Genomic DNA, 14,088 nt, shown 5'->3' with positions numbered 1-14,088 from the left:
AAGCTACCACACATCAGCTAGCATTAGCCAACACATCCATAACCACTTGTTTCCTGCTAGCATAGCGTAAGGTACCACACATCAGCTAGCATTAGCCAACAGATCCATAGCCACTTGTTATCTGCTAGCATAGCGTAAGCTGCCACACATCAGCTAGCATTAGCCAATGATCCATAGCCACTGGTTCCCTGCTAGCATCGCGTAAGCTACCACACATCAGCTAGCATTAGCCAACAGATCCATAGCCACTTGTTACCTGCTAGTATCGCGTAAGCTACCACACATCAGCTAGCATTAGCCAACAGATCCATAACCACTTGTTTCCTGCTAGCATAGCGTAAGGTACCACACATCAGCTAGCATTAGCCAACAGATCCATAGCCACTTGTTATCTGCTAGCATAGCGTAAGCTGCCACACATCAGCTAGCATTACCCAATTATCCATAGCCACTGGTTCCCTGCTAGCATCGCGTAAGCTACCACACATCAGCTAGCATTAGCCAACAGATCCATAGCCACTAGTTACCTTCTAGCATAGTGTAAGCTGCCACACATCAGCTAGCATTACCCAATGATCCATAGCCACTTGTTACCTGCTAGCATAGCGTAAGCTGCCACACATCAGCTAGCATTACCCAATGATCCATAGCCACTGGTTACCTGCTAGCATCACGTAAGCTACCACACATCAGCTAGCATTAGCCAACACATCCATAACCACTTGTTAGCCTGTAGCATAGCGTAAGCTACCACACATCAGCTGGCATTAGCCAACAGATCCATAACCACTTGTTACCTGCTAGCATAGCGTAAGCTGCCACACATCAGCTAGCATTACCCAATGATCCATAGCCACTGGTTACCTGCTAGCATCGCGTAAGCTACCACACATCAGCTAGCATTAGCCAACAGATCCATAGCCACTTGTTACCTGCTAGCATAGCGTAAGCTACCACACATCAGCTAGCATTAGCCAACAGATCCATAGCCACTTGTTACCTGCTAGTATCGCGTGAGCTACCACACATCAGCTAGCATTAGCCAACACATCCATAGCCACTTGTTACCTGCTAGCATCGCGTAAGCTGCCACACATCAGCTAGCATTAGCCAACACATCCATAGCCACTTGTTACCTGCTAGCATAGCGTAAGGTGCCACACATCAGCTAGCATTACCCAATGATCCATAGCCACTGGTTACCTGCTAGCATCGCGTAAGCTACCACACATCAGCTAGCATTAGCCAACAGATCCATAACCACTTGTTAGCCTGTAGCATAGCGTAAGCTACCACACATCAGCTGGCATTAGCCAACAGATCCATAACCACTTGTTACCTGCTAGCATAGCGTAAGCTGCCACACATCAGCTCGCATTACCCAATGATCCATAGCCACTGGTTTCCTGCTAGCATCGCGTAAGCTACCACACATCAGCTAGCATTAGCCAACAGATCCATAGCCACTTGTTACCTGCTAGCATAGCGTAAGCTACCACACATCAGCTAGCATTAGCCAACAGATCCATAGCCACTTGTTACCTGTTAGCATAGCGTAAGCTACCACACATCAGCTAGCATTAGCCAACAGATCCATAACCACTTGTTACCTGCTAGCATAGCGTAAGCTACCACACATCAGCTAGCATTAGCCAACAGATCCATAACCACTTGTTACTTGCTAGCATAGCGTAAGCTACCACACATCAGCTAGCATTAGCCAACACATCCATAGCCACTTGTTACCTGCTAGCATAGCGTAAGGTGCCACACATCAGCTCGCATTAGCCAATGATCCATAGCCACTGGTTACCTGCTAGCATCGCGTAAGCTACCACACATCAGCTAGCATTAGCCAACAGATCCATAGCCACTTGTTACCTGCTAGCATAGCGTAAGCTACCACACATCAGCTAGCATTAGCCAACAGATCCATAGCCACTTGTTACCTGTTAGCATAGCGTAAGCTACCACACATCAGCTAGCATTAGCCAACAGATCCATAACCACTTGTTACCTGCTAGCATCGCGTAAGCTACCACACATCAGCTAGCATTAGCCAACAGATCCATAACCACTTGTTACCTGCTAGCATCGCGTAAGCTACCACACATCAGCTAGCATTAGCCAACAGATCCATAGCCACTGGTTACCTGCTAGCATCGCGTACACTATCGCACAAAAAATTCAACGAATGTTGCAGTATTATTCATAACGGTCTGTTTTGCATGTGCTTTTATTTTGTTGTCACATTTCTGTTGCATGTATTTTTGTTTTATGTGACAGGTATGTATATATATATAAATCATCCAAGTTAGTTTATCTAACAGATGATGACATGTCGGAAATAATTTAGCAGAAAGACAGCCGTCTGTATGACTGTTGCCTCCTGACTAAAAACAGAGAAGTGTGAGGAGGGGGGACTTGAGTGTGAAAACTCTTCATCAGCTCTTGGAGACTTGAGCTGCTGCGCTGTGGTTGGGTTGTGGTGAAGGGTCCCGCCGTCTCATAATTTCCCCTGCATGACACGCAGCTTCTGCTCTGATCCGGGGGCTGGAACAAGGAAAAGATCTGCGGCTATAAGAGCCGACGGTCACATGGACTGTTCATCAACATCAAGATGAACCTGGCCCCGTCCACCCTGCTTCTGCTCACCTCATGGATGAGCTGTGTCCTCGCAAGTAAGTCGCTTCTATAGGCCGCTTTGGTTCGGCGCAAACCTGAAAAGTCAACATGTTGTTGTTGTTGTGTTCAGCACATGGGCCGGGGAACGGGAACTGCTGCGCTGCATGGTCCAGGCCTCGCAGGCGTTTCACGCAAATTCAGAGTTACTCGATCCAGTCCGAGGGTGTCTGTGATTTCGCATCAGTCGTGTGAGTAAGGCCGACCACTTCAAGCCACAGCGTGAATAAATGCAAACTCTTGATGGTTAAACTCTGTCTGCAGGTTTGTGGCGCTGGATGGGAGCAAGATTTGCGCAGATCCCAAGAGCGCCTGGTCTAAAAAGGTCATGCAAAACATTGACGAAAGAGTGAAGCTCTCAACCTCCAGCCCTGCCACCACAGTGAAGGCGCTGGAAAGGCTTCCAGCTTCCAGCTGGAGAAGCATTCGCCGCTCACCTCGACGGAGGAAGGGAGGCAGGACCTCAAGGAGGAGGCAGGGAAAATGAAGTTTAAACCAGACTGTTTTGTTTCTGTAAACCAGCATCATCTGACCGGACACTGTCAAGAAATGCCTTCAAGCTCACTTCTGCTCAACCACAGCAGAATTTGGATGAAAGCCTCTGTTAAATACAGCTGCAAATATTTGACTTTTTTTTTTTTTCACAATGACAGTGATTGTAAGTTTGCTTTAACAGTCCTTCTGTATCTGCCAAAATGTGACTTCTGCTTTGAATTAAAAAGTGTTGTAAATGATGTGGTGTTAGCTTATTTGTTATTTTAGTGAAAACAAAACAAAAAAATCTATCTATCTATATAAAAGACAAAATGAAGTCTAAAAACAGACTTTAAGGGTCATTATGGTTCTGTATTGTACATTACTTACTATTTAATTGATAAATGACTGCATTTGAATACAATTTGTTTTAAAATATTAAATATAAATCAAGAAATACATGGGTGAAAAAATGTAGCAACACATTTTTAAGTATTTAAACAGTCACGAGTGGAAACTTACAGTAAGTAAATAAGAGTCGACGATATAACTGATTCAGAATTGAATTTTCTATTTTTTTCATTTGCCTTTTGGGGCATTTTTCAACCCTCAAAATAGACTGAAGGAAAATAGACTAAATTACTTTATTAAATTAATAAAATAATGAATTAAATTAACTTTTTGGGGGCCTCTGCCCTTATATAAAGGCAGAGTACAGGCATTTTTGAAGTGTTTTTTCTGTACCAAAACCTGCGATTGCAACAGAAAATGACCACATTTCAATCCAGTCTGAGCAAAGACTCATGAGTGTTTCGAGGAGCCATTTTGCGTGCTCTGAATGGACAAGTTTTGGGATATAAACACTGCAGTACATGCAAAACAAAATGCCTTTTATCGACTATATTGAAGGTGAATGTCATTTGAAGGTGATGCCACTGAACAAGATGAGCCAGCAAGGCGGCTAATGCTGGGGAAGGGAAATGAACTTGTGATTTACATACAACCTTCCGAGTCGGTGGGTGAGACAGATGCAAAGTGAAAATAAGGTTTAACATCCCACGTGGACCAGCTCTCTGCACTGCACGGCTCCTGCTCAGCGTATACTCTCTTAGAATCATTATGAACTCAATAATCTCAATGTTTTCCTCACTTTTTTTATTGTTATTTTACTAAATTATTCATTCTGATATGTAGTTCCAATGTCAAAGGTCATTGAAACTTCTTGTATTTTGGGAAGGTGAACACATACCCTACATCCCCTCTATTTAAGTGAACTTCAACACAAACTGTCACCTCTTGTTACAACGTACCTTTGATCTTTCGTGTCTAAAGCCGACACAATATTTGCAATAGGTGAGAAACGTTTCCACGTTGACCACATGGACTGAACTGAACTCAGTTCATCGGAAAGTCACTGCTGAAGGTTGAAAGTGACCGTTCCACACATAGTGTGAGAACAAAGGCGTCAGGCGCTGCGGTCTCGCTACTTCTTTTAGGAATCCGTACATGCTTTATTCGAAAGATCGTCTTGACTCTTTGTACCACAGCGTCCACATCCTGTGTGTGTCTTTGTGGTGGCAGCACCAACGCAGACACTTCATTCCCCGGAAAATACTCTTATATAAGCAGAAATATTCAACTTCAAAATTTCTCACTACAACGCACACGTTTTCTGGATAAGCTCAATATAAAAGTACATTTTTTTCCGTTCAAGCATGCAATTGAATGTATTTATCATAAGTCAATACATTGTTAAATTTTGTATTTTTATTTCATTTTGTAAAACCTATTATAGCTGTTATAGTTTGAAGCCATACTGTAGTTCAAAACCATCGCTCTGAAACTCTTGTAAAACATTGCTTGGTTTCAGAGAGGTCAGTCGAGGATATACAGGAACTCATTCTGACCCCAAACATTTGAGTTGATCTGGTTTTAACTTGTGATTCTGTGGACTGCTGCATGAGCTTCAGCTGCAGTGAGACCAACTTTTTGTCCACTTCTGTCCACCATAGGTCAAGCTACTCTGCTTGATCTGGTCAGGCTGAAATAAACTAGGAATATGTTTCTTTGAAATGTGACGGTCCGCAGCAGCTCGCACGGTGGATAAACCAATGAAAACCAATGCAAATGAACCTTGACCAGGCTCAACAATTCATGTGGTTGTGGCCCCAAATTCCAGAAACGTATTTCCTGGTGTTGCCAGAATCGCACGTGTCTCCTCAAGATACGCGACTGAGTCATCTACCAGAGACTCGGAGCAGAAATATTTGACTAAATGTCAGCTGGAGGAGACAAATCTGAGGTCATGGTAGGAAGGTGAAGTGGTGAATTCCATCTCCATGGTTTGTGCAGTATATTTTATGTGCTGCACAGATGCACCCACTCAAAATCGAACGTACCCAAATAGATGTGATACCTGTTGAGTCAACAGAGTAGCTGAGTTGGGTGGGAGTGTGCTACCCTGTGGTTTCCTACCTCAAACAGCCCACCCCTCTTCAAACCCACAACTGCACAAGACAGCACTTTCTCTTTCCAGGCCGGTTCTTCTCCACGCCACGTGACGGCTCGTGACATCTCACACACTGTTGCTTCCATCATTACGTCACACTTTTGCAGCACATTTTCTCTGCTCCTAAAATCACTTCCCCTCAGTCGGGGGCTTCAGTTGTAGGATTTCTGTGTCGACCATTTCCACAGTCCTTGTTTCCATCAGTGCTTTTTTATGTACTAAATGTTGATGAAATATTGCTTGATAAGAATGTCAACAGTGTTGTATGATGCTGAGCTGCTTGGTGTGTGGGATTCGATTTTTTTTCCTATAGTATCACTTCATTCTTCTTTTAAGCTTTAACACACAACACACACTTCACCAGAGCTGCAATGTGCTGGTTGCTTGCAGCTTGCACACAGCACCCACCGAGTTTCGTGTGGTAAAATTTACATTGCACATCATATTTCCACTGCTGCAGCCCCTTCATTTTTGTAGTGACACATGGTTTGTGGGTCTTAGTTTATTCCACTGTATTTTTAGTTTTAGTTTCTCCATGTACAGCAGAGGTGTGATAGACCTAATTCAAATGATCTGGTGGGTTGAAGTAAAGTCAAGAGTTTTGGTGATTTACACAGCTCATGAGAAAAGTCCAACTTTCGACTAAGAGATATTTATCCAGGAATTTATTTACTTTTTCGGTTTGTCCGAAGCCTGCTGCTCAACTTGTTACATTTATTTTTAGTGATTCAGGGATGTTCCTGATGAGTCTGCCACCTCTTCAGGACCTGTACGTCTCCAGGACCCAGTTTGTTTGTTGTTGACCCAGACTGTTTGTTCCTCTTCCCTCTGGCAGGAGGCTACGGTCCATCCAGACCAGAACCACCCGTCACAGGAACAGCTTCTTCCCCATAGCTATCAGACTGTTAAATTTGTGATCAGCCTTTATTATTTTATTTTATTTTATTTTATTTTATTTTATTTTATTTTATTTTATTTTATTTTATTAACAGCACTTTATTTCTGAGCACTTTCCTAGTTGGTGAACGCCCACTGACCATGGCAATAAATTCTATCCTGATTCTGATTCTGATTCTCTCTAATAGAACCACCTTAATTTAGAGACTAGATGCTTATAAATCTCTGATCAAGACGACAATATGGTTTTGGTTATTTCCTTTTTTTTTCCTTGAAAAAAAGTAAAGATTAGGCCTTGTGTAAATGCAGTACAGCAAACCGGCCACTAGATGGCAAAATGTCCCATTGGGACAGCGTCCTTATTAATAATATTGAATCTATCAAATATTGATATAGTTTTGCATGATGTGAAGTAGTGTGTTCATACTAGTGTGTATTGTGACGTGTTTGCTGCAACAACGACAGACTAAGGTGAGCGTTTTTGTTTGTTGGTTTTGTTTCCCGATGTATTTATTGTTAATATAAACTTGTGCTCGCTCAGATTCAAGATGTTTACACTGATGGTGGTAGTTTTTTTTTTTTTTTTTTTTTAACCATTTCACATGAATATAATTCAAACGGTGTATTGTTCCACGAAGCCTTTACTTCATGTAATGTTTATTTCGTGTACTTATCTGTCCAGACTTAGCTTGGAAAGCGGTAGATTTTTTTTTTTTTTTTTATTTAATTCTGTCAATTCTGCCAAAAACATCCGGCTCCTTGTGTGCGGGTCAAATTGTGTACAAAGCCGTGGGCACCAAATTCAATGGCCATCGAGACGTGAACACACTTGGCGCATTCCTGCCACCTGGTGGACAGTTACTATACTGACGTGTTCAAGCAGCTTAACCTCTTTTGTTTCACTTTTGCTTTAGAATGTTTTGTCTCTGTCCTGATGGATTTTACGACATCAAAGATACTTCTTGGCCTTGACGTTTTTAGTTTTTAGAATTTTATCTTACATTCCGTGGCTCAGCATGAAAAGCACAGACAGAGAGTCGATTGGAGTCATTTTTTGCGTTGTCTGTACGCATGCATGTTCGGTGGCATCATAATTCACCGATGTAACATATATAAGGTAAAGCAAGCTATTGACATATTTTAAGGACAACATGTTTGGCTTCTATTTAAACATACAGGACCTCTGTCATTTTGGTATTTATTTTCATTTTATTGTGGGTATTTTACAAATAATAATAATATTATTATTAATACATGTTCATGTGATTTTCAGGTCATAAAATTAAACGTTTCAGACCAAATTCATACGCATTATTGGTAAATATACAACCACACCACACTTGGAAATAATGCGGTCTATATAAAAATAGAGCTAAGATTACAGATTTGTTTTAATAAACTGCACGTCAAGTTGTTGTCTCTGCGTGTTTAGACAGCCGCACTTCATCCCGTCTGAGCACAAACAACAAGCGATTTTGCTGGATCTCTCCCTGCGCAGCTGAGTCATCTCCATGTTGGTCCTAGCGACTCATTCGTTTTGGATTATTCTGAGCTCTTGCCACTCGGTGATAGATTTAGAGCTCGTGAGTCATGGGCCGAGGACTTGCCCAGATTTCACCCACTGTGATTCCTCTGTTCAGCCACTTGAGAGTGGTTCCCGCTCGGCTCCGTTTAGTTTCTCAGAAAAACGGTCAAGTCTCAGTGCAGTGTTCTTAGAGGCCTGTTGAGGGCGCTGTTTATCACATTTCAGCGTCACTTTCAGCTCTGTGTGTGTTTGTGCATATATTCTCGGCGTGTCACCAAACTTCTGACTCAATGAACGTGATCATGTGTTTTGACAGGTTAACTCCTGCTAATCCTCCTTTCAAACTCATCTTGTTATCATTGCCACGTCTCCTGCTTTGAAACACACTGATGCTCCACTGCTATTGAAGTCGCTCCTCTTCCCTCAAAGACAGTTAAAACGCTTATATTTGATTGTAAATCCAAAAAAATGACTGCTTGCTTTCAAAATAAAGGCTGGTCAGATGTATCTCCTCTCTTGTTGACCAACATATTTAATCTATTGCCTGTGTTCAGAGACAGACTTTGTTTGCTTTATATCTTTTGACCTCAGTGATCAAAATATTGACAGAGCAAGGTTTATAAAGTTTATAAATAATGTGCACAGCGATATGAAATGCTTGTTTTTGTTAAGTCTGTAGATAGACACCTTTATTGTTATCATTATTATCATTATTATTATTAACAACATACAACAATCATGTCAATGATTCTTACACATTACAAGACACAGCGGTTCACATTAAAAGCAGAATCTTACACTGCTTGCATATATAGTTTGACCTGAGTTTGTTGAAAATACGATTAAGAGGTAGCATGAGATATATTAGTGTGTATTCAGTCAGTATAAAATATTGAGCTAGCTTATGAAGAATGTGCGTATGTTCATTTTTAAGTGTGAAATGAAAATACTGATGTATTTATGAGTAGAATAAAATTACAATTAAATACACAGGAAGAACATTTACACTAGTCGAGACTGTTTTCAATAAAAGCAGTTGAACTTTTAAACTTTTTAGGAAGTGTCTTATTTACCAAAATGTTATATCCATCGCAAACCACAGAAGTTAGCGTTCAGAAAAGTGATCCACAGCTAGTTGAGCGCTGGTGCTCATAGTTTTGTCAAGCAGAAATGGCTGAATTTCTCATTCAATTATTTATATTTTACTAAAAGCCAGGATTACCAAGTTCACCAGGACGATGCATTTCCTTTTCCATTTGAATCGAGTGCCGCCTTTACTTTCCAGGAGCTGTTTTCGTTGCTAAACTTTAACCAGTGAGTTCACTGGCTTGTTGTTAAAAAGCAACTCTTTGTGTCTGCCTTTTTTTTTATTCATGCTGTTCTCTGGAGGCAAGAAAAGAGGGGATGAAGGAGAGGAGGAGGATTGGGTGGGTGAGGGTGCGAGAGAGAGGGTCGCCATTGAGATGTCCACCCACACGAGACCCCCAGTGGTCACCTGCGTGGGTGAGGGCCAAAAAGAAAAGGATCCACACACACACACTGTCGCTGAAAATACAAAAAGTGCTTTCAGAACTGAAAGCGGGTTTGGGATTAAAAACATTTAAAATCAGCAAGATACTTCCTCAAATCACAGAAAAGGGCGTTGTGAGCGCCACTAAGGAGAAGAAGAGTGAGACAGCAGGAGCGCTTTTAAAAGCCTGGCACACACTTCTGAAACACACCCAGATTATCATGATACACGTTTCTACAAACTGCTAATCCCAAATGGCCCAAACCAAACAATGTAACGGCTGAATTTTATTGAAGAGATGGTGGTGAATGTCTTGATGTTTGATTATGTGGAGCAGGCAGACTCTGTCCTTATCGTCTCCTCCTACATCCCATCTGCCCTGTGTGTCCAGAGTGTGGGTGACTGAAGTAGCTGCGGGGGGATGAGGAATTATTGTGGAAATGTCTTAGAAAACTTGTGATATAACAGCCTGAGCCGCACTTGTTCTGTTAGAGTCGACACTGCAGGCCGCGGCGCAGAGCTGGGAGGAGATGAAAAGAGGGGGGAGATGGAAATAGCAGACCTTCTTGACACCAGGAAGAGCCCAGAGGTGTTTGAGTTTGGCAGAGCGAGCGCGGGGCTGGGTTGACTCTGGGGGATGCAGTGAGCCAGTGGAGGTGAAGAGCACCACAGACAGGTGCCTTTTAGGGTGGTCTGTTATCTGGGGAGACAATGGTGTGTTATCCTGTTTGGGGCAAAGCGCTATGGGGGGAGACAGCAACTAGATAAGGAGGACGGGAACAAAGAGAGCTCAGACTGACTGTACTTCAACACATGCACACACAGCAAGGCGGCAGGAGCTTACTCACCCTCCCCCACGAACTTTAAAACTCCCCCGAAGATGCTAAAGTTCACGTCAGCAGAGCCACAGGTGACCACAGTCAACGCTGACAGATGAATGAGCTTCGATTGATCGACCTCTTCTTCTGTGTTGATGTAAGTTCAAGTCAGACAAGCCTTTCAAAGCTCATATTTCTTATTGTCAACCCTCATTTCATCAGCCTCAATTGCCTCATTTTGCTAGTCACAGAGCTGCAAGCAGACGAGCCAAGTGTAGGATTTCCAATGCAATTCTTGATGGTCACATCAATAAAAGTTAATCCAGTTTGGCTGCTGGTTTCTTATGTATTTCAGCCACTCCTACCTTCAGAAATGACTCCAAAAATATGAACTTTATTCCGAGATTCTGCCCCTCCACCCATCTAGAAGAACGTCCTACTAGCTTAAAAATCGTTCACGTGAAAAAACAAAGAGGAATCGGGGGGAAAAATGTGGATGGGATGAAAGTGGCTGTGGGTGTTTCTTTGAATTCTGGAAATAAATAAATGGCTGGAACACAACCGCTGATCACAGGATCAAAGTGGTGCTTGAGCACCAGGTGAAGATGGCGGCAGATGGGAGTAAAATATAAAGCGCTGTGCTGCAATATTGCAGTATTTTTAGTGGCATGGCGTGTCGCTGACTGCTTGGAATCCACGTCAATCTCTGGCCACAAAAATAGAGCACGTCATGCTGTATTAATCTTAAGTCACCTGTTCAAAGACGTCTTGGGGAATTGAACCAGCACCACAGCACCTGTTCACCGGAACAGACTTGCGGAACCCCAGCTAAATTAAATCCCGTCTCTGTTAGCCAATTTCCAACCAAATCCGACGTCCGTTTCGGGATTATTCTGTAACTCCGTTTACATGACCTCCACCTCTCCGTGATGATGAAACATCCGTCTGCCATGTTTTCTGCTGTATTAGCTTTACATAAAGAGCTACGTGTTTGTGTCAGCGGTGCTACGAAAACAAACCTAAGATTTCCTCTCTCCGTTGTTCCTCTCTGCAAATGTAAATTCCGAAGTAACAGATGGACGAGGAGCCCATCTCATCACTGTGACACCATGTTTATGTAACCAGAAAAAAAAAAAAACCCACACATACGCGCTGAAACGCGAGATGCTGATTTCGCCGCTCTTCAAAGTGAGTACATGATGCATGCAGACACTTTTGCCGTTTTGATTACACCTTCTGTTCGCTTTTCCCTTTGTTTATACTGAACCCGCCGTCTGCATAAACATGGCATCGGTGCATGCGCACACGCGTGTTTGCGTGCTCGAGGAATTCGCCAGAGTAGCAGCTGTCATGGCGCGAACTGGGTACCGACGTTGAAACGCCTCTGACATGCTAATGGCGAGAAAAGCGCGCAGAGAATAGCTATTATCGATGATACAGTCCACGGAAAAGGGTTTTTAAATGCTTCATAGGCAGCCAAGCGAAACTCACTCCAGGAATATCTTAACAACCTTTGGGGGAAGATCCTTTCTTCAAGACCCAACACCCTCCCCTTCTCTTCGCCACCACACACCCGCCCAACCAAGCCTTCGCTGGCGTCCTGCTCCTCTACTTCCTTTGTTCGTCTCCCTCGCCGCCCACGCAGCTACCGTCCCTGGAGAGCGACTCCTTCACACATCAGGTTGCTTCGTATACGCTCATGTCATTTATGTGCCGTTGTCAAACGTGTACAGAAGCTGATCAACCTGATCTGTGTGGAGATCTTTTCAATGCAGATGTGTGGGTAGCAGCCATCTGCGGCCTCCTGACTGGAACAAAAGGTGTCGACGTGCGGCGAAGGGCCAAACTTCAAGTGAGGGCCCACGGTGGAAACCCCCTCTGGAGATCTCAGAGGAGAGTGGGAAAACCGTCCCGAAGGTCATCAATCAAAACTTCGCTGACACAAATGAGCAGAAACAACGGGCCACTCTGCATCCAAGTCTCCGTGTCACCTTCACCCCGCGTCCAAGTCCCTCCCACCTGCGCTTCGCCCTCATTGGCCTTGGCCATGCGCCGCTCGACACGATTGGTTCGCAGGTCCCCGAGCGAGATGGTGATCCCCATCCCAAACAAGGTCTTTGTGTTTGCGCACTCTGCCGTGGCTGTGTAGGAGAAAGAGACGTTATTATGGTGGATGTCGGAAGAGTGGCAGGTCGGGGCGGGGTTTTCGGGGTTTTTTTTTCACGTCGCAAAGTGCCAGATGCTCTTCCTGGGGCTTTTATGGAGCCTAACAGGGGTTCGAGATGGTTGCGACATAGCAACTGGAAGGACACAAAGCGAGATGGAGACAAAACGAATTATCGATGTCCAAGTTAGAACCCTTGTCGTTGAAGCTGGCTTTGGCGCTGTCTGTATCAGCAGTTGTTTTTAGCTTGAAAGCTCCCAAGCTTGGTCCGTTTCTGAGTAAACATAACATGAGCCAAACCCGAAAACAGTGATTCTTCTGCGTCAGTTTCTCTGATAATTCAGTTCCATTGGTCACATTTTTTTTTCTTTTCTTGACACGGAATTTGTGCGAGGAAATTCAACTCCCTTTGGATTTCAAAGCGACATCAAATGTGTGTTTTTTTTCCTTTTTTAGTTTTTGAAATTAGTCTAATGTAAGTTTCTTTGGCTGAAGTCAGGCAGCTTTGTTACAAACACAATGCAAACCACAAGTGAACTCAACAGGCTGGTGGATATTTGACCTCTTCCATTACATAAACAGGAAATAAATAGCGCCCAGGCATCTGTGTAAATGAAAGTTTCCTTCTCCAGGCTGTGCCTGCACCGTGAGCGATTGTTCTCGCCGATCCTTGAGTAAGCGAGAGCGTAGGAGGACAGGTCATGAGCCTGCTCTTTGTTTGCTCCGCCACGCTTTTTTTTAAGAGAAGCAGGAGTCTTGTGCTTTTTTCTTACCCATCTGCTCCTGAAACTCTTGCATCATCAATTGGAAAAAAAAAATAGACCTCTGCATTTGCTGAATCAATAAAAACAAAACACCTGGCACATTCGTGGGTTTCATCGAATACACTGACTAATTTCCTGACATTTGGGTCGTACTTTTGTTTTTCAAATAATATTTTCATTATTGTTTAATAGACAGTTTAATGAGGTTAGATTTTCCATTGTTTAACTGTTTGGTTTGAGCTTCCTTTTGATGGTATTTTCCGCTTATCCTCGCCAACAGGAGGCACTGTTGTCACACATAGACAAAAGACCCTTCATCATCAGCTGACAACATTTGGGTCAGATCCGAGTTTTCTCTTAGGAGGCCGATGTTAAACCTCATTTAAAATCGAAAAATAAAAAACTATTTGAAGATCAAGTGGCTCACTAAAGTCCAATTCACCTCGAGAGATTCAGTTCAGTGTAATACACGCTTTGTTTTCCTTTTATTTTCTTGACTTCTATACAAACCCAGTTGGAGGAGAACTCCTTCATTCAAGCCACCTTGACCAACTTCCTCTGCCAATATTTGCTTAAACAAACAAGACTTCTGGAGCCTGAAGTGGCCGATCTTTGTGAGCGTGTTGTGTGCAGACAGTTGTGTGCTTGTTAAGGCAGTCATCGGATGGAAAGACCGCCCCACTCTCCGCCGCCTCACACGCTCGCTTCCTCACTCGAGTTCATTCACGCACACTTTTCCCACCGG

General features: G+C 43.3%; 1 protein-coding gene across 1 annotated transcript; it reads left to right on the top strand.

Moving 5' to 3' along the window:
* Positions 1 to 2,567: 2,567 nt before the first annotated feature.
* Positions 2,568 to 3,378, top strand: LOC128770139 (eotaxin-like). The gene is made up of 3 exons (XM_053884436.1): positions 2,568 to 2,681; positions 2,756 to 2,873; positions 2,947 to 3,378. Exons 1-3 carry the CDS (start codon positions 2,621 to 2,623, stop codon positions 3,167 to 3,169), a joined length of 402 nt encoding a protein of 133 aa, XP_053740411.1. The 5' UTR covers positions 2,568 to 2,620; the 3' UTR covers positions 3,170 to 3,378.
* Positions 3,379 to 14,088: the final 10,710 nt, after the last annotated feature.

Source organism: Synchiropus splendidus, chromosome 13 (assembly GCF_027744825.2).
Source record: "Synchiropus splendidus isolate RoL2022-P1 chromosome 13, RoL_Sspl_1.0, whole genome shotgun sequence".
Lineage (NCBI taxonomy): Eukaryota > Metazoa > Chordata > Actinopteri > Syngnathiformes > Callionymidae > Synchiropus > Synchiropus splendidus.
The sequence above is the reverse complement of the archived record's forward strand: the minus strand, read 5'-3'. Positions and strand labels throughout refer to the sequence as shown.